This window comes from Amblyraja radiata, chromosome 12 (genome assembly GCF_010909765.2).
Source record: "Amblyraja radiata isolate CabotCenter1 chromosome 12, sAmbRad1.1.pri, whole genome shotgun sequence".
NCBI lineage: Eukaryota > Metazoa > Chordata > Chondrichthyes > Rajiformes > Rajidae > Amblyraja > Amblyraja radiata.
Window position 1 is genome coordinate 9,922,161 of NC_045967.1, and position 20,874 is coordinate 9,943,034.

At 47.9% G+C, this 20,874-nt stretch overlaps 1 protein-coding gene across 1 annotated transcript in view; it reads right to left on the reverse strand.

Moving 5' to 3' along the window:
* LOC116978909 (protein FAM122A-like) overlaps nucleotides 1-16,135 on the reverse strand; it is a 54,121-nt gene extending 37,986 nt beyond the window's left edge. The window contains exons 1-2 of the mRNA XM_033030192.1: nucleotides 15,874-16,135; nucleotides 7,134-7,212 (exon numbers count right to left, since the gene is read on the reverse strand). Coding sequence (XP_032886083.1) covers nucleotides 7,134-7,212; nucleotides 15,874-15,983 — 189 coding nt within the window. The 5' untranslated portion in view covers nucleotides 15,984-16,135. The remainder of the gene's footprint in view (nucleotides 1-7,133; nucleotides 7,213-15,873) is intronic.
* Nucleotides 16,136-20,874: the final 4,739 nt, after the last annotated feature.

The window sequence follows — 20,874 nt, forward strand, 5'->3', positions numbered from 1 at the left end:
ATGGTGTCCCAGCGCTGTGCCACCACCGAAGCTGTAGTCCCCGGTTGATCCCGGCAGGAAACGCCGCTCCAATCCCGATGGCAGACTGCACGGAGAGAGCGAAGATGCGACTCGGAGGAAAGCCGCATCTCCGACCAGGTAGGACTGAGAAAATAGTTTTCCCCTTCCCCCCCCCCCCCCCCCCCCACATAAGAAGACTAGACCTCCAAAATAAAAAATGTTTAAACACTACAAAGGGTAAAAAGACAGACTACAGGCAGACCAGCCATACACAATGGCGCCCCACTCCTGCACATCCGACATTTAAGTACTTCTTGGCAAACTGTAACCCGTCCATCCTATTTTTGCAGCTAACCAGTGGTTTGCATCTTGCAGTGTAGCCTCTGTATTTCTGTTCATGAAGTTGGGGGGGTTCATGAAGTCTTCAGCAGACAGTGGCCACTAACAAATCCACACCTGACTCCTGAAGAGTGTTTCTGATCTGTCGGACAGGTGTTTGGGGATTTTCTTTATAATTGACAGAATACTCCTGTCATCAGCTGTGGAGGTCTTCCTTGGCCTGCCAGTCCCTTTGCGATTAGTAAGCTCACCAGTGCTCTCTTTCTTCTTAATGATGATCCAAACAGCTCATTTTGGTAAACCTAAGGTTTGGCTGAAGATCAGACTTTTAGTAATACAGATAGCTGAAGCCATCCCTCTCCCCCACCATGGATAATCTAATCACCTCTCATTGTTCCTGCTCCCAAAGTACTCTCCACTCATCGGACGTGTTAAACCCACAGTGAGGACACTTAAAGTTTGGTCAGAGGGAGTGGACTCCGCACGTCAGCAGCATTTTGGAAACACTGACTGGAGTGTGTTTGCAACTCAGGCCACCCTTGACTCCCACACGGACATTGATTTACATACCTCCTCCGTTTTGGACTTTATCAACTACACCATTGACAGTGTCACCTCCCTCAAACGGATTACCACATTCCCGAATCAGAAGCCATGGATGAACAGAGATCTCAGGCTACCGCTGAAGGCATGCAACACCGCTTTCAGGTCAGGCGATGCTCGAGCCTACAGTTCATCCAGGGCTAACCTGTGGAGGGGCATCAAGAAGGCCAAGCACAGCTACAAGCTAAGGATCGAGGAGCACTTCAAGAACAACTCCGACCCCCGACGCATGTGGCAAGGCATCCAGACCATCACGGACTACAAACCCACCAACTCCACCCCTACATCCAGCGACGCATCCTTCCTTGAGGAGCTTAACCACTTTTATGGCTGCTTTGACAGGGTCAATCAAGTGATGGCCATCAGAGCTGTGCTCCCTGCTGATCACCAGCCCCTCACACTCACCCCCATCGACATGTATGTGGCACTGAGCAGGATTAATGCACGAAAGGCTGCTGGCCCTAACGGAATCCCCGGGCGCGTCCTCAGGGTCTGTGCTGCGCAGCTGGCAGACGTCTGGACTGACATCTTCAACCTGTCACTTGCCCAAGCAGCTGTCCCCATGTGCCTTAAAATCACCTCCATCGTGACGGTGCCTAAACACTCCACTGCGGCAAGCCTCAACGAATTCCGCCCAGTTGCACTTAATCCCATCATCATTAAGTGCTTGGAGAGGCTGGTCCTGGCACACCTCAAAGGCTGCCTACCTCCCACACTGGACCCCCATCAGTTCGCCTACCGCAAGAACAGGAGTACAGAGGATGCCATCTCCACGGCACTTCACTCCTCCCTCTACCACCTTGACAACAGAGACACTTACGTGAGAATGCTGTTCATCGACTTTAGCTCAGCATTCAACACCATCATCCCCTCCAAACTGATCACCAAACTCAACGACCTGGGCATCAACCCCTCCCTCTGCAACTGGATATTGGACTTCCTAACCACCAGACCCCAGTTTGTTAAGTTAGACAACGCCACTTCCTCAACCCTCACCCTGAACAAAAAAAAGCCTCCCCAACTTCTGAATGACCACCGTCCGGTGGCCCTCACCTCGGTAGTCATGAAATGCTTTGAGAGGCTGGTCAAGAAACACTTCTGCGCCTTCCTCCCTCGCAACATGGACCCGCTACAATTTGCATACCGTCCAAACAGATCCATGGACGATGCGGTCTCCCAGGTTCTGCACACCGCTCTCTCTCACCTTGATAGCCAGAGGGGGGGGCTATGTTAGGATGCTGTTCATAGACTTCAGCCTTCAATACGATAGTCCCCACCAGACTTGCTGAGAAGCTGCTGGAATTGGGACTCAACACCCCCCTGGGTGCCTGGGTCCTGGACTTTCTCACCGCCAGGCCCCAGGTAGTCAAGATGGGAGGAAATACATCAAAGTCCCTCACCCCAAGCACAGGGTCCCCCCAGGGTTGCGCCCTCAGCCCCCTACTCCACTCCCTGTACACACATGACTGTGTGGCTAAGTTCAGTTCCAACTCTATAATCAAGTTTTCTGATGACACTGTGGTGATCTCCGATAACGATGAGAAGGCCTACCGGGCGGAGGTGGCTGAACTGGCACTCTGGTGCCAGGACAACTCTCTGGGTGAAAAGGGTTTTTCTCACCTCAGTCTTAAATGACCTCCCCTTTATTCTAAGACTGTGGCCCCTGGTTCTGAACTCGCCCAACATTGGGAACATTTTTCCTGCATCTAGCTTGTCCAGTCCTTTTATAATTTTATATGTTTCTATAAGATCCCCCCCTCCTCCTTCTAAACTCCACTGAATACAATTCAGCCTTTTCAATCTTTCCTCATATGACAGTCCCGCCATCCCAGGGATCAATCTCGTGAACCTACGCCGCACTGCCTCAATCACAAGGATGTCCTTCCTCAAATTAGGAGACCAAAACTGTACACAATACTCCAGATGTGGTCTCACCAGAGCTCTATACAACTGCAGAAGAACCTCTTTACTCCTATACTGAAATCCTCTTGTTATGAAGGCCAACATTCCATTAGCTTTCTTCACTGCCTGCTGTACCTGTAAACCAACTTTCAGTGACCGGTGTACAAGGACACCCAGGTCTCGCTGCACCTCCCCCTTACCTAACCTAACCCCATTGGGATAATAATCTGCCCCCTTGTTTTTGCTGCCAAAGTGGATAACCTCACATTTATCTATATTATACTGCATCTGCCACGCACCTGCCCCTCACTCAACCTGTCCAGATCACACTGCAACCTCCTAACATCCTCTTCACAGTTCACACTGCCACCCAGCTGTGTCATCCGCAAACTTGCTAGTGTTGCTCCTAATTCCCTCTTCCAAATCAACACCGAGCCATGCGGCACTCCATTCGCCACTGCCTGCCATTCAGAAAAGGACCCGTTCACTCCTACTCTTTGCTTCCTGTCTGCCAACCAATTTTCTATCCATGTCAACACCCTACCCCCAATACCATGTGCTCTAATTTTAGTCACCAGTCTCCCGTGCGGGACCTTATCAAAGGCTTTCTGAAAGTCTAGATACACTACATCCACTGGCACCTCTTCATCCATTTTACTTGTTACATCCTCAAAAAATTCCAGAAGATTAGTCAAGCATGATTTCCCTTTCATAAATCCATGTTGACTTTGACTATTCCTTTTACTGCTATCCAAATGCCCCATTATTACCTCTTTAATAATTGACTCCAGCATCTTTCCCATCTCCGAAGTCAGGCTAACTGGTCTGTAATTCCCCGTTTTCTCTTTTGCTCCTTTCTTGAAAAGTGGGATAACATTAGCTATCCTCCAATCCACAGGAACTGATCCTGAATCTATTGAACATTGGAAAATGATCACCAATGCGTCCACTATTTCTGGAGCCACCACCCTGAGGACCCTGGGATACAGACCATCAGGCCCAGGGGATTTATCATCCTTCAGTCTCATTAGCCTACCCAATACTATTTCTCGCCCAATTAAAATTTATTTCAGTTCCTCTGCCCCCTTAGATCCTCTGTCCTCCAGTACATCTGGGAGATTGTTTATGTCTTCCTTAGTGAAAACAGATCCGAAGTACCTATTCAACTCTTCTGCCATTTCCTTGTTGCCCATAATAATTTCACCCTTGTCTGCCTTCAAGGGACACACATTTTCAAACTGGAGTCAAGCTGTGAGTAGGTGTGAAGTGTTGGTTGGGGATGGGGTGTGGGGGTTTCAGGGTTAAGTTTCTGTTTATCGAAACTGCAGTAGAACTCCTTCAGGTCGTTGGTCAGCTGACGATTGTCCAAGGAGCGGGGGGTTTTCCTCTTTTAGCTTGTGATTTCTTGCAAGCCCTTCCACAGTGAAGAATAATTTGCTGAGAACTTGATCCTCAACTTCTCAGGGTACCTTTCCTTGGCAGCTCTGATTCCTATTCTTAGCTAGTACTTGGCCTGCCTATAGAGGTCTGCATCCCCGCTCCTGTAGGATCTACCCCTGCAATCGTCAAAATGCCTAAAGTCAACGCCTTGTAAAAAACGATTTGGTGACAGTGTACGGGAGTGATATATTCTTTACAGCCAACTGTGTGCTGTTTTGCAACATGTGAGAAAGCAGTGAATTATGAGAAAAAATATTTAATCTCCATGCATGTAAAGACAGCTAAACACTAGTTGGTGGCAGAGAAACAGAAGGTAGGAAATATGCAAGCTTGTCTCCTCACAACATTTACTGCTGGCTCCAATCGCAAATCCGAGTTTGAGTGATCTGTGCAACACATTCATTGATGCTGGAATTTCACTGTGGAAATTGGAAAACAAATCTCTCAGAGGTTTTTTAGGGAAATACACAGAGGAACATATACCAAGCGAGTCATCATTACGGAAAAATTATGTTGACAGCAACTTCAAAATTGTTGTGCAGAAAATTTGAGATGAAGTTGCCTGAAGTTCCTGGCGATGTAGGTGAAGACATACAAGGAAAATGTGAGAGGGTGATCCAAGATCTATTTAAGAAAGAATTGCAGATGCTGAAAAAATCAAAGGTAGCCAAAAAATGTTGGAGAAACAGTGGGTGAGGCAACATCTATGGAGAGAACGAATAGGCGACTTTTCGGGTCGAGATTCTTGTTCAGATTAGATGGGGGGGGCAGGAAAAAGAAAGGAAGAGGCGGAGACAGTAGGACTAGAAGGAGAGCTGGGAAGGGGATGGGGAGGAGGGAGAAGACAAGGGCTATCTAAAATTAGAGAAGTCAATGTTGATACCGCTGAGGTGTAGACTATCCAAGCGAAATACCCAAGCTTGTCTCCTCACGACATTTATTGCTGGCTCCAGTTGCAAATTTGAGTTTGAGTGATTCTTGATTTGAATGAACATATGGCATTCATTGATGCTGGAATTCCACTGCGGAAATTGAAAAACAAATCCCTCAGAGGTTTTTTAGAGAATTACACAGAGGAACATAGACCAAGCGAGTCATTATGTTGACAAAATTTATGTTGACAGCAAGTCCAACATTGTTGTGCAGAAAATTAGAGATGAAGTTGCATGCAACAAAATATGGATCCCAATTGGCGAGACAACCGATGCTGCGGGGAGATATGTTGCCAATGTGGTCATCGGTACACTGGAGGCAGGTCATCAAAGGAGTATTTGTTGACATCGGAAGTATTGGAGAAGTCAAACAGCTCAACTTTTGCTCAGTTGTTTACATCTTCACTTGTTGTACTTTGGCCAGAAGGTATAAAACACGAGAATGCACTTCTGTTTGTGACTTAAAGTTTTATTCCCCAAAATGTTACATTTGACATGCTTAGCTCAAGGACTTCATAAAATTGCCAAGGACAGATAGCTTGTTTCCAAATGTCGATCACCTAGGCCAGTGGTTCTCAACCTTTTTTCAGTGATGTACCCCCTGTGAAATATTTTTTCAGCCAAGTACCCCCTAACCAGCGCAAAAATATAGGCCTACATATATGTAGGCCTATATTTTAAAATCTCACGTACCCCCTGGAGTGCCTTCACGTACCCCCAGGGGTACGCGTACCCCATTTGAGAACCACTGGCCTAGGCAATGTCAAGAAAATCTTTCTCAAGGTACCGTCACGTGTGCAGTTGTTCAAGGAAATAGCACCCAAGATTCCACTACCTCCTCAGCCCGTTTTGACTAGGTGGGGTACATGGCTCTCTGCTGTACTCTACTATGCTGCAAATTTTGAAAAAATAAAATAAATTGGCAACTGTATTGAAGAAGAAGAATCTGCTGCAATCAGGATCGTCAGTGAAATCATGCAGAAAAAGTCCCTCCACTGCGATCTTATGTTTATTGCTTCCAATTCAGCGGCGACCAGAAAGACGCTACGACATGTGTGAAGCCTGTATGGTCGTGCGTAGTCGCCCAAAGAGCCGTACATTGTTCTGGTCGCCGCTGGATTTTCAACACGAAAAAGTCGCGTTAGGGGGGCAGGCCTTTATATTATTATTTTTAACCATATTTTGGTGGTGGAAATAAATGCTTTTTTATGCCTTTTTTGTCAATAGTCTTTTTCGTGCCTTTTTTGTAATTTTATTTTGCCTTTTTGCCTGCCTTTTTCAGAGTTTTTTAGTGCCTAATCATCCCGGCTCCATTCATCACCATCCGTGATTCTGACAACAACAGCGATGCTGTCAGTGAAATTGTCGCTGGTATTGGAGCTGTGTTTAGCTACAGTCATGGGTGAAACGTAGAGCAGGGGCATAAAAACACAGAATGAACTGCACCTGTGTTGATGGTCCGTGAGATTATATATCCACACTGATCGGTAACAACATTTCACTCACTGTGAGGGTCGGTTTAATTTAGTTTGGTTTATTTATTGTCACATGTACAGAGGTACAGTGAAAAACTTTTGTTGCATGCTAACCAGTCAGCGGAAAGACAATACATGATTACAATTGAGACATTCAGTGTACAGATGCATGATAAAGAGAATAAAGGCCCTGAATGGCCTTTGGGTTCTACATCAATGGACTCACAGACATTTTTTAGATATGTATAGGAATGACTGGATATTTTTTTTTTAAACTCTAGAATTTCAAATATGACCAAGGAAATAAAGCTGTGTATCAGGTGAATAAATCTCTGTTCTCTCAGAGGCTTTACATGACTGACTATGTCTGCCTTTACCTGACATGTCTCTCAGTGGCTTTACCTGGCCCTGTCTGGCTTTACCTGGCCGTGTTTAGCTTTACCTGACTATGTCTGTTCACCACCGTTGTGCTGTTCCTCCGGCTGCGCAGAACGTCTGGTTGAAAAATCTGAGAGTTGTCACTAAAGAAAAGAAACAACCAAACATGAGGAGGATATCATGAGGAGAAACCAAATTTTGTTTGAACCTCAAGAGGTTCAAATGATAACAAATAAATTGTATTGTATTATATTGTATATCATACACACATCACCAAAACCTATAAATAGTTCAGATTCAGATACTGGTTGACCAACATTAAAAGATAGTTCATGTGATAGGCCATTTGGCCTATCAAGTCTACGCCATTCAATCATGGCTGATTTATCTTTCCCTCTCAACTCCATCTCCCTGCCTGCTCCCCATAACCCCTGACACCCATACTAATCAAGAATCTATCTACCTCTGCCATTAAAATATCCATTGATTTGGTCTTCACAGCCTTCTTTGGCAATGAATTCCACAGATTCACCTTCCTCTGACTAAAGAAATTCTTCCTGATCTTCTTCTCAAAGGAATGTTCTTTAATTCTGTGGCTATGAACTCTGGTCCTAGACTCTCCCACTAGTGGAAACATCTTCACCACATCCACTCTATCCAGGATTAAGATTGGATTAAAGGCCTTACATCAATTCACATCAATCTGAAACAAAATACTTTTAAAAGGACTTCAAATAAGTGGCAAAAGCTGAGCTCTGTGGAGATATTGTCATCAGTGCAGTGGCAGACCACTGACATACAAGTCCCTGAGAAACAGTAGGATGAAGCCAATATATGAAAATGTTCATAAATCTCAAATAACTTAGAAAATAAACGAGATGGTCTCGCAGATGACGTCACAATGGATCTGACAGCGTGCCTCTGCTCACGCTGCGAGTGACGTCACCCCCATTCTGTCTTCTGTACTTCTTGGCTTCTTGACTTTTACTTCTTTAAATTCTTCACTTAGCATTTTTAAACTGCTGAGCGCTCCGCTGGGCTCCTTGAATTTCTAGAACATGGAGCAGGGCTCGAAATTAGCGGTTGCCCGGGTGCCATTGACCACTCAAAGTGCCACCGGGCAACCTAAACGGCGAGTCATTTTGCCCGGCTTGGCAACTTGGTTTATACCGAAGATAGACACAAAAAACGGGAGTAACTCCGCGGGTCCGGCAGCATCGCTGGAGAAAAGTAACGTGACGTTTTGTGTCGGCGACGGCTGTGGGAAAGTGTGGCGTGATGGAGGGCCGGAGCGAATGACGGGCCCCGCACAGCAGCAGCGGCGACGGCTCCATCTCCTCATCCTCCCGCACCCCGCCCGGCCTGATAACGGCCGCTGCTGCCACTCCGCCAACCGCGCTTTCAAAACAGACCCTTGGAGGAGGGAGGTGTCGGTCAGAGGCGGAAGTAGAGTGGGGGGTGGGGGGGGGCTGAGGATAGAGCGCGGTGATTGGAGAAGGGAGACGTGCCAAAACACTCTCGGCAGACCTGCACTGGAGCCAGGATCGATCCCGGTCTCCGGCGCTGCAATCGCTGCCGAACCGCCACTGACCGACAACTCCCTCCTTCAAGGGTCTGTTTTGAAAGCACCGTTGGCGGAGTGGCAGCAGCGGCCCTTATCAGGCCGGGCGGGGGGCGGGAGGAGATGTAGCCGCCGTCGCTGCTGCCGCTGCTGTGCAGAGCCCGTCATTCGCTCCGTCACGCCACACTTAGCATCTTTCCCACAACCGTGTGGCCAGAGACGTCGGGGTCAGACGGGAGCGGTGCCCACAGCCAGCGCAGAGAAGCAGCGCTAAACCCAGCTCAACTCTGCCTGTCCCTGTCAAGATTGAGACAGGGCTGTAGGCGAGACAGGCAGTTGAGCTGTATTTAGCGCTGGATTGAGCTGAAATTACCGTTCACGGAAGCCTCCGAAGCCTCGCGCGCATGTGTGTGAGTGAGTGTGCGCATGCGCGCGCGGCCGCCAAGATATTGTGTTTACCGGTCCCCTCCATATTTTGATAGCGATTTGAGTGATGATGCCGGTGTTATCCAAGGAGCGCTGACCTTCGTTCCCACCTCCTCTGCCCCTTCCTCTACCTCTCTTGTATGCCCCCTTATCCTGAGACCCCTCCTCTCCATCCCGCACTGATCCCCATTCCTGCCTCTATTCAGTCCTCACTGACATCCCATGTGGTCCCCTCCTCATCTACTCTCCCCCCCCCCCCCCCCAATCTATTCGTCCTGCACTGATCTCCCTATCCTCCTCGCTTTGATTCTCCTGCCACTCCCCATCAATCCTACACTGGTCCCACAATTTATCCTTTACTGACCCCCCTTCCCATCCATCCTGTACTGCTCCACCTCTTCATCTTGCATTGCTCCCCCCATCCATCCTGCACAGATTCCCCCCCCAACCCATTCAACCCAGTCATCCCCCGCACTCTCCCCTCACAATTTTACCTACTCCAACCAACACACATTAATTCCCCTGCCTCAATCCATCCAATCCGCACCGATCACCTTCTCAAGCCCCCCCCCCCCACCCCATCTATCCATCCTGCACTGATTCACACCCACCCCCTCCCGATCCTATTGTGCTGGAAATGTCTTCAGAGCTAACATTAACTATGTTTGATAACGTAATGCAATCAAATATGTTTTAATTCCCAATGTTATTATTTGTTTTAATCCATAAAGATGGATTCATTAAATTGTGAACACGTGAAACATTAAAACCGCTGAATAATCCAACCACATTTTTGTTTGGAAGTAGAAAGATATAATAAAAATTGCATTAATTGCAATGTGTAAAAAGAGTTGAGATACTGTATTATAATTTTGCTGCGTGTCATTGTGGTATATATCATGCCTTGATTGGTGAATATGTTAGTTTGTGACTTTATTTGAAGCAGAAATAATATGTGAATGCTTCATTGAGCATAATTCCGACGTAACTACGCACTTCGTCCGATCACGCGTCATGCAAGCCATCTTAAATGACCACCTAAACTGTCATTTGGCAACCAAAAAAGCTGCCAAGGTTGCCTGGCTGGCAACAGGGAAAAAAAGTTAAGCGAGAGCCCTGTGGGGGCGGCGGTCGTTATCGCTGCGTGGGTGAGGGGCATGGAAGGTGGCTGTGGCGGTCATTACTACCCCTGGGAGAGGCTGTCTATGGAGACCTGCGATTCCTCCATCGATCGCAGGGACTCAGGGAATCATGACGCCTTTTCCCGCTGGTGATCCTGATCCCACCTGGCGATCTCTGGCCGTCACGGGGGACGACCTCCTCTCCGTCTCCCCCGCCCGATCGTCTGTCACGTGGGTGGGTGGGCTTCCCCTCGCGGAAGCCACGATCGACCGGCGCACCGCTACTTTTGACCATCCTCAGATCGTGCCCACCTATGATCTCCTTGCAGCCCGCTCACCATGGGCCCCGCTAGCCCGCTCGCAGCCCACTCACCCACCCTCCTCCTCCTCTCCCCCTCCTCCTCACCCACCGCGCCACCTATCTCCTCCCCCTCCTCTCTCTATTTGTGTGTGTGATGATTGTGTGCGTTTCACATCTCCTCGAAAACATGACGTGCTAACGGGTTAAATTTTTACATATTCTGATAGAGATTTACGCTGTGAAGTAAAAAATCGCCATCTCAAAATTTCATGTATTATTTCTCGAGTTATTTATGAAAATGTTCACAAATGTGCAGAAACTTGGAAAATATAACTGCTTTTTCCCAGTGCTTACAGCTGTGACGTCACAATGGGATTGTAGCCCAGCTCGCAACATTGTTGCTATCCAAGTACACTGAGTTCTGCTCGCTCTAGCAAGTGCAAATGCATTTTTTTAAAGTCACAGTACACTGAGTTCTGCTAGCTAGCAAGTGCAAATGCGTTTTTGTTTTAAAAGTCACAGTACACTGAGTTCTGCCAGCTAGCAAGTGCAAATGCATTTTTGTTTTAAAAGTCACAGTACACTGAGTTCTGCCAGCTAGCAAGTGCAAATGCATTTTTTTTAAAGTTAAAAAATGAGGGAGGGTGCATAAGGCAAATTGAGCGTTGGGGACCAGGCCTCCCGTGGGGCTATGGGTGAGTGGTGGAATATTGCGTTGGGGAACGGGTTGCATTGGGGGACCAGGCCTCCCGTGTGACAGGGACCCAACGGGTCCCACTTGGTCTAGTATACCAATAAAAATCAACTCGTCCTTCGAAACCTCAGCAAATATAAGCCCAGTCAGAATACAAATCATTCATCACAGGACAAGCAGCTCAACCCAAGAATGTGAACTATCTCCAGAATGCAAGAAGTTCCCCACTTTAGTCATTTCAAACTACACACATTACTTCATACCTCAAGGTATCATACACTGTTAGGCAGACTTTTTCCTTTTGCCAATTCCATTCACTTGCATATCACCACCCTCATTACGCCATTAATGATTACATCCCCATAGCCTGGCTTCATTCTAAAATATTCTTCCTCAATGCTATCCCCAAATCCTTCATCCCACCATTCCCAATTGCCTCCATTACTCAATCCCTTCCATCCTTCTTCCAAATTCCTCCCTCCACTCTTTGATTCTCTCCAAACCTATTGCCTTGAAACAGTGAATGCAAACTCACTTCAGTTTTAGCACAGGTTCCATTTCTACTTATATCTTTGCAAAGTAGCTATATGCAGGCTCCTTTCTCTTCCCTTGTGTTAATTATGCCACCTTTCTTGCAAGCAGACTGTATCCTGGTTAACATGTAAAGCAATTTCTGCTGTGTAACAATCAAACCATTCAACAGTTCTGACATCACAATGAGTGATGTTCTGCATATTTGACATCCAACCAGCAATGTTCAAAAGCACCTTGAAATCACAAAACACAGTTAGTAACAGAAACAATCAAGCAACAGTAAAGACTGGCAGAAAACAGTCTACTCCAAAGCAAAATCCATTTATTGTTTGAAGGAAAGAGGAAGCAGAAACTAGAGCATCATCCAAATAATAGCTTGCCAATTTCTCCAGCATAGAGAATGGACAGTTAAATACAAAATGCACATTATTGCACTGTGGTCACCAGCCTTTTTTGACAGAGGAATTACCCAATTATCTACACTCTGGTTTAAGCATTCATAAATCACACCTAACTAAATTGAATGAATAATTAACATTAAAAGAAAAACAAAATTACCCTCTGAACGATCATTTGTTCTTACTGCCTACAACAAGAAATCTAGATTCGCAGAAAGATTCAACCCATCGTGCTGCTTTGGGTTTTACAATTATTCTCAGTAATGGGAATGCCTTGGCCTTTGGGTTTAATCAGTACACTTTTGAAAATTCCAGCACCCTTTTGGGCAGCATAACTTGTTGCAAAAAGCTGATTTCCTTATTGTTCTGTATTTTTCACATTCACATTGCCATTTGTGCCTTCAACAACACTCACAACCTGGTAGTGCTCTCATCCCCTAATTCAAAGAAAAGGTCGAACATCTCCAGCACATCTTTGCAGTATGTGAACAACATACAAGTACACTTGGTATCGTCAGTGTGGGAGGTAATTCAGCCCAGGTCTACACCAGCTCCAAGTACAAATGCATCAATTCCTTCCTCACACCTGTCCCTATAAATTATTCCATCCCCAATATATTACAAGGTCTTAATTGATCCCATCTCCACGACCAAGACAATTAATTCAAGATCATAATTAGAATCATAGTGCGAGGCCCTTTGGTCCACCTCGTCCACGCCGACCACAAAGATTACATACATGTCCAATTTACCTACTTTTGGTCAATATCTTTCTACACCTTCCCTATCCAAGAACCAGTCCAAACACATTTTAATGGCCCTTCCCTCCACGGATGCTGCCTGACCCACTGAGTACCTCCAGCACTTTGTGTTTCAACTGACACTTTACTCTTCCCCTTTCCACCATCCAGAGATCCCAAACAGTTCACCCAGGTGAAGAAACATCGCACCAAAAAAAACAAAACAGGCCTGATCAGATATATCCCAGGCTTGATCAAATATATCCGAGGACGCTGTGGGAAATTAGAGAGGAAATTGCAGGTGCCCTGGCTGAGATTAATGAGATCATTAAATACGGGTGAGGTGCCGTTTAGAAGGTGAAATTAGACAAGCAATTAGGGAAGTTGAACTAGTGTAGATGAGACATGTTGGTCGGTGTAAGGAAATTGGGCTAAGGGCCTGTTTCCACACTGTAAGAATCTATGATTCAGTCTCCACTACATTGAAGAAACCAAAGGTAGATTGATCACCTCCATCCTGTCAGAAGTGTGACTCCAAGTTCCACTTGCCTGTCAAGTCTCTTTCCCATTCGTACTTCGAAAGTTCAACAAAGCCCAATGTAAGCTGAAGTAGTGGCATCTCATAACTCCACCTGGCATCTTATAGCCCTTTGGGCATATAATCAGGAGCATCAGTAGGCATCTGGCCATTCATCAAGATCATCGTTGATCTTCAATATCAACGCCATGTTCCAGCATGATCCCCACAATATCCAAATATTTATCTGGGTTTGAATGAACTTAACAGCAGCCATCACTCCTATCAACTGTGTTTCCTTCTGAGCCAAGCTGCCATCCCAGAGCCAAGCTGGTGACTTTCCACGACATTCCACCTCTGGCTTGCTAGCTGCACCTGGAGTTAGCTCAGTGACTTTGACCAACATTTCCTCAAATGTCACCATTAAATGTTTTATTTTCAGTTCTGATGCAAAAAAACGTGCATTTAATCTCTCGCATTCTCACACCTGCTGTACCTCCTCCTCATACCTTCTGAATTTGTAGTCAACAGGGCAGTACTCTGCATATCACCAACTTGCATATATAGCTCACAACCTACCTGATTTTGTATTAAAAACAAAACTTGAATGACATTCAAGTTTCAATGACATGCAACCAAACTGTTCAGAAAGATTGTGAATAGATGGGGCCCAAGCATCAATTCCTGGGATAACCAAATAAAATGTTTATTCACACCTTGCTTTCTTAACCAATTCTCAATCTGCACCTCCTTCTCTCGTGTGACCCATCACACTCTTTCTTACATCGGCTCTTTTTATTTCCAACAGATCAGCTGCTATTAACATGCCTTCTCTGCCCCTCTCAGCTGCACCACCATTCTCCTGTTCTAAATGGCCTAAGAATGACAAAGCCCCCCTTGCAACATTGTTAACCATTCAGTAATTTGTTTTACTTTCCTATTTCTATTCTATTATTTCTCAAACATTGTACAGTGAGTAATTCAGAGACAACTGTTCAGTTTTGGTCTCCTAATTTGAGGAAGAACATTCTTGCTTTTGGAGAGCAGCGTAGGTTCACGAGGTTAATTCCCGGTATGGCGGGACTGTCATCTGATGAAAGAATGGTGTGACAGGGCTTGAATTCACTGCAATTTAGAAGGAGAGAGTATCTTACAGAAACATATACAATTATTAAGGGTACACAAAATTGCTGGGGAAACTCAGCGGGTGCAGCAGCATCTATGGAGCGAAGGAAACGCTGCTCTCTGTCCTGACGACAATTCCAATGGTTTACTGTACTTCATAAATTCATTATGCTCCCCACTTGATCGTCCTATGTCCTACAATGGCACGGTCAAGAAATACTGTGTTTCTTCGCTCCATAGATGCTGCTGCACCCGCTGAGTTTCCCCAGCAATTTTGTGTACCTTCAATATTCCAGCATCTGCAGTTCCCTTTTGAATACAATTATTAAGGGATTGGGCACACTAGATGCAGGAAACATGTTCCCGATGTTGGGGGAGTTGGAACCAGGGGCCACAGTTTAAGAATAAGAGGTAGGCCATTTTGACCTCAGATGAGGAGAAACCTTTTCACTCAGAATGTGGAATTATCTGCCTCAGAAGGCAGCGGAGGCCAATTCACTGGATGCATTCAAAAGAGAGCTAAATAGGGCTAGCAGAATCAAGGGATATGGAGAGAAGGCAGGAACGGGGTACTGATTGTGGATGATCAGCCATGATCACAGTGAATGGCAGTGTTGGTTCGAAGGGCCAAATGGCCTACTCCTGCACCTATTGTCTATGTATCTAAGTATCCAACTACTTTGAAGGGCTCTTTCTCACAATCCAAGACAATAGGTCAGCATCCCATTTCCCCCCTGTATCCTTGGTTATCAACGTGAGCATCAGGTTCTGCCTCATCAACTCCATCCTGTCTCCCTGCCACCCTGTTTACAAATATTCGCTCAGAATATTTAGCATCCTCTTGATGATCTCTTTCACGCTGGCGCCTGAGAGGCCCATCAAAACTTACAGACACTGCTCTCTGTCCTGACGACAATTCCAATGGTTTACTGTACTTCATAAATTCATTATGCTCCCCACTTGATCGTCCTATGTCCTACAATGGCATGGTCAAGAAATACTGCGTTTCTTCAAGGTGGCGTCATTCTCGCCAGACTCCAACAATGTGAGATGTTGCCACTGATTCCAGCACTTTCAGAGCCACTCTGATAAAACCTCATGAGGTGCAACATTCAGAACCACAAGAGATGCAACGTTACCCGCAGTCTGGCTGCTATGACAGCCGTGGCTATACAATCTCTCTCGCCTTGTGCGCTCGTCCCTCAGAGTCGGGAGTTGCCAGCCCTCCCTCCCTCACTGACGGCCGTGAGCCGGGGACGCCCCTCCGCTCTGTGGGCCGACGCCAGGCGAGCGTGGGGCCTCCTGACTCCCTCCATCGGCCCCTTACGGAGGCGAGGGCCGCGGTCCCGGCCGGTCAGGTGGAGCCCGCGGCCGGCCACTCGCTTACCTCAAGCCGCTGATCATCGGCGCGCTGTTGGAACGCCGCAGGCCACCGCAGTCGCTCGGTGCCGGCGCGCCGGGCAGGTCCAGTTCCAGCTCCATCCTCTCATGGGCCATGGCCGGAGCCCGGCCCGGGGCACCCTGCCAGCCGAGGCCCGGGCTCGGCAGCTGCGGCCTAACTTACACCGCTGGCGTCTGGGCCTCGGACTCGCCCACATCCCTGGCCCGCCCGCCCGCGCTCGCCGCCCCGGCCGCCAATCGCAGCGCCCCCTCCGCGACCGGCGCCCAATCAGCGGCAGCCAGGGTAGCAGGTGGCCGCGCTGGCCAATGAGTAGCGCCGACAGCTCGCTGTGGCCACACTCATTGGCAGCTCCACCCACCAATCAGCGTCGCGTTCAAGAAGCACCGCCCACCCCGTGCGGCGGACCAATCAAACGCTTCGTGCGGCGCACTGAGCCACGCACCGGATGTGTTGCTGCTGACTGCGGATAAGACACACGGAAACGCCGCGGGTGCCGGCAATGGACGGGCAAGGGTCCCGGTCCCTTCCCCTCCCCACCCCAGGGCCGGCCTTAAGCCGATTTGACCGATTGCCCCTAATGGGGGCCCCGCACTAATGTTCCGTATTTCGTACGGGAATACGAATTCTCTTTGTTAAATAAAGATATATTTTTTTAATTCGCCATCCGGATTTTTTGTAAACGACCATGTATAACAACACGGCCATCAGACACAAACGATTTGTTAACTAGTACTGTTAGCACTTCTTAACATGAAGTTGTTAACAAGTTGTTATATCAATCTGCATCCATCCACATTCCTCAGTAAATGTTCAAAAGGGAACTGCAGATGCTGGAATATCGAAGGTACACAAAATTGCTGGGGAAACTCAGCGGGTGCAGCAGCATCTATGGAGCGAAGGAAATAGGCGACGTTTCGGGGTCTGAAGAAGGGTTTCGGCCCGAAACGTCGCCTATTTCCTTCGCTCCATAGATGCTGCTGCACCCGCTGAGTTTCCCCAGCAATTTTGTGTACCCTCAGTAAATGTTATTGTGTTTTGATGAGTATTAATGACGCCGTGTTCCTTTGAATAAAATTCACGCGGCGTCAATAATACTTGTTTAAAACACAATTACATTTACTGAGGAATGTAAATCGATGACACGTTGAGAATGTCTTTAAACTCACCACCACCGTTTAAACCCCTCTAAACTAGGAGGCTACAGGGTGACTTGTTTAGGCTCGGTGAGTGGGCAAATGCATGGCAGATGCAGTATAATGAGAATAAATGTGAGGTTATCCACTTTGGTGGCAAAAACAGGAAAGTAGACTATTATCTGAATGGTGGCCGATTAGGAAAAGGGGAGATGCAACGAGACCTGGGTGTCAAGGTACACCAGTCATTGAAAGTAGGCAAAGGTACACAAAATTGCTGGGGAAACTCAGCGGGTGCAGCAGCATCTATGGAGCGAAGGAAATAGGCGACGTTTCGGGCCGAAACCCTTCTTCAGACTGATGGGGGGTGGGGAAAGAAGGAAAAGAGGAGGAGGGGGAGGAGCCCGAGGGCGGGCGGATGGGAGGGTGGGAGGAGACAGCTAGAGGGTTAAGGAAGGGGAGGAGACAGCAAGGACTAGCAAAATTGGGAGAATTCAATGTTAATGCCATATGGACGCAAGGTCCCCAGACGGAATATGAGGTGCTGTTCCTCCAATTTCCGCTGTTGCGCACTCTGGCAATGGAGGAGACCCAGGACAGAGAGGTCGGATTGGGAATGGGAGGGGGAGTTGAAGTGCTGAGCCACCGGGAGTTCAGGTAGGTTATTGCGGACTGAGCGGAGGTGTTCGGTGAAACGATCACCCAACCTACGCTTGGTCTCCCCGATGTAAATCAGCTGACATCTAGAGCAGCGGATGCAGTAGATGAGGTTGGAGGAGATACAGGTGAACCTTTGTCGCACCTGGAACGACTGCTTGGGTCCTTGAATGGAGTCGAGGGGGGAGGTGAAGGGACAGGTGTTGCATTTCTTGCGGTTACAACGGAAAGTGCCCGGGGAGGGGGTGGTGCGGGAGGGAAGGGAAGAATTGACGAGGGAGTTGCGGAGGGAGCGGTCTTTGCGGAAGGCAGATATGGGGGGAGATGGGAAGATGTGGCGAGTGGTGGGGTCACGTTGGAGGTGGCGGAAATGGCGGAGGATTATGTGTTGTATTTGGCGGTTAGTGGGGTGAAAGGTGAGGACCAGAGGGACTCTGCCCTTGTTGCGAGTGCGGGGATGGGGAGAGAGAGCAGTGTTACGGGGTATGGATGAGACCCTGGTGTGAGCCTCATCTATGGTGGCGGAGGGGAATCCCCGTTCCCTGAAGAACGAGGACATTTCCGATGCCCTGGGGTGGAATGTCTCATCCTGGGAACAGATGCGGCGTAGGCGGAGGAATTGGGAGTAGGGGATGGAGTCTTTACAGGGGGCAGGGTGGGAAGACGTGTAGTCCAGATAGGCATGTGAGTCAGTGGGTTTGTAATGTATGTCGGTCAGGAGTCTGTCCCCTGAGATGGTGAGGTCAAGGAATGATAGGGAGGTGTCGGAAATCGTCCAGGTGTATTGGAGTGCCGGATGGAAGTTGGTGGTGAAGTGGATGAAGTCAGTCAGTTGTGTGTAGGTGCAGGAGGTGGCCCCAAAGCAGTCGTCAATGTAACGGAGGTAGAGGTCGGGGATGGGGCCCTGGTACGTCTCGAACAAGGATTGTTCAACGTACCCGACAAAGAGGCAGGCGTAGCTGGGGCCCATGCGTGTGCCCATAGCTACGCCTTGTGTTTGGAGGAAATGGGAGGAGTCAAATGTAAAGTTGTTGAGGGTGAGGACCAACTCCGCTAAGTGGAGGAGAGTGTCAGTGGCTGGGTATAGGTTGCTCCTCTGGTCGAGGAAGAACCGGAGGGCTCCGAGGCCATCCTGGTGGGGGATGGAGGTGTAGAGTGACCGGACATCCATGGTGAAGATGAGGGGGTGAGGGCCCAGAGAGTGGAATGCATGCAGGTGCAGCAGGCAGTGAAGAAAGCGAATGGTATGTTAGCATTCCTAGCAAAAGGATTTGAGTATAGGAGCAGGGAGGTTCTACTGCAGTTGTACGGGGTCTTGGTGAGACCACACCTGGAGTATTGCGTACAGTTTTGGCTCCTAATCTGAGGAAGGACATTCTTGCCATAGAGGGAGTACAGAGAAGGTTCACCAGACTGATTCTTGGGATGTCAGGACTTCCATATGAAGAAAGACTGGATAGACTCGGCTTGTACTCGCTAAAATTTAGAAGATTGAGGGGGGATCTTATAGAAACCCACAAAATTCTTAAGGGGTTGGACAGGCTAGATGCAGGAAGATTGTTCCCGATGTTGGGGAAGTCCAGAACAAGGGGTCACAGTTTAAGGATAAAGGGGAAATCTTTTAAGACTGAGATGAGAAAAACATTTTTTACACAGAGAGTGGGGAATCTCTGGAATTCTCTGCCACAGAATGTAGTTGAGGCCAGTTCGTTGGCTATATTTAAGAGGGAGTTAGATGTGGCCCTTGTGGCTAAAGGGATCAGGGGGTATGGAGAGAAGGCAGATACAGGATACTGAGTTGGATGATCAGCCATGATCATATTGAATGGCTGTGCAAGCTCGAAGGGCCGAATGGCCTCTACTCCCGCACCTATTGTCTATGGTTCTATGACTGCGTCCAACTGCTGTCTGGTTCGTTGATCGGTTTGCTAGAATTGAACTGTTTTGGGAGAGAAAAATGCTCACGGCAGACCAAACGTGTTAAACAGAAATTGGTCAGATATTGAGCTTTACACAGTGAGAAATCATGTGAAATAATCACTGCATTTAATTTTAAATGAATGTACCTGCATGTTATACTGTTTAGTTTGGAGATACAACCAGATAGTCTACTGAGTTCGCACCGACTAGCGATTTTTGTTACAGATTTGACAATTTTATTTGGCGGCCAATCAAACGCTGTCTCTAAGGGGGTTGCTTCCAATCACCAACCAGCTTGCTTTAAAATTCCCGTCCAATCAACAAATAGATCTCCTCCCGTCCAATCAGCCGCTGTCTCCAAGGGCATTGTGTCCAATCACATAATTAGCAGCTACGGTAAAGTTTGGAAGCCAGCGGAGCTACTGACAGGCAAACGGGAGAGAGCAGGAGAGATTCACACAGTGTATAATCCATAACACCTAGTGTACAATTTCATAATATATACTAAATAACTGGGCTGACACACCTTGGCTGGGAACCTGGGGCCCACCAAAATTGTTCCCAATTGGGCCCCACCCCATCCACTTACTCCCCACCCCATCCACTTACTCCCCTCCCCACCCACCTACTCCCCTCCCCACCCACCTACTCCCCACCCCATCCACCTACTCCCCACCCCACCCACCTACTCCCCTCCCCACCCACCTACTCCCCACCCACTTACTCCCCACCCACCTACTCCCCACCCCATCCACCTACTCCCCACCCCCTACACCTACTCCCCACCCCATCCCCCTACACCTACTCCCCACCCCATCCACCTACTCCCCACCCCATCCTCCTACTCCCCACCCTTCATCGCTTCACCCAACACCTCCACTCGGTTCGCAATAACCAACCTGATCTTCCGGTGGCTCAGCACTTCAACTCCCCCTCCCATTCCAAATCCAACCTTTCTGTCCTGGGTAACTGTCCCATGTTATCAGAACTGAACCTCCTTCCTGCCTCTTGCAGTGACTATTTCCTACTCTCAAATCATCCATTTGTTCCCTAGATGAGTCCATACTAGGACATTTGAGAAAATGCTTTTTTAATAAACGTGATTCCTCACCCCACCAGTGTCTTCTCCATGACCAGTTCTGCTTGCCCTCCCCTGGCCAGGATAGCATTCTCCTATTCCTCACCTGTCACCCCACGAGCCTCCACATCCTACACATTATTCTCCAAAATCTCAGTCACTTCTAACATGCTCCCACCACCAATTACATCTTTCCAC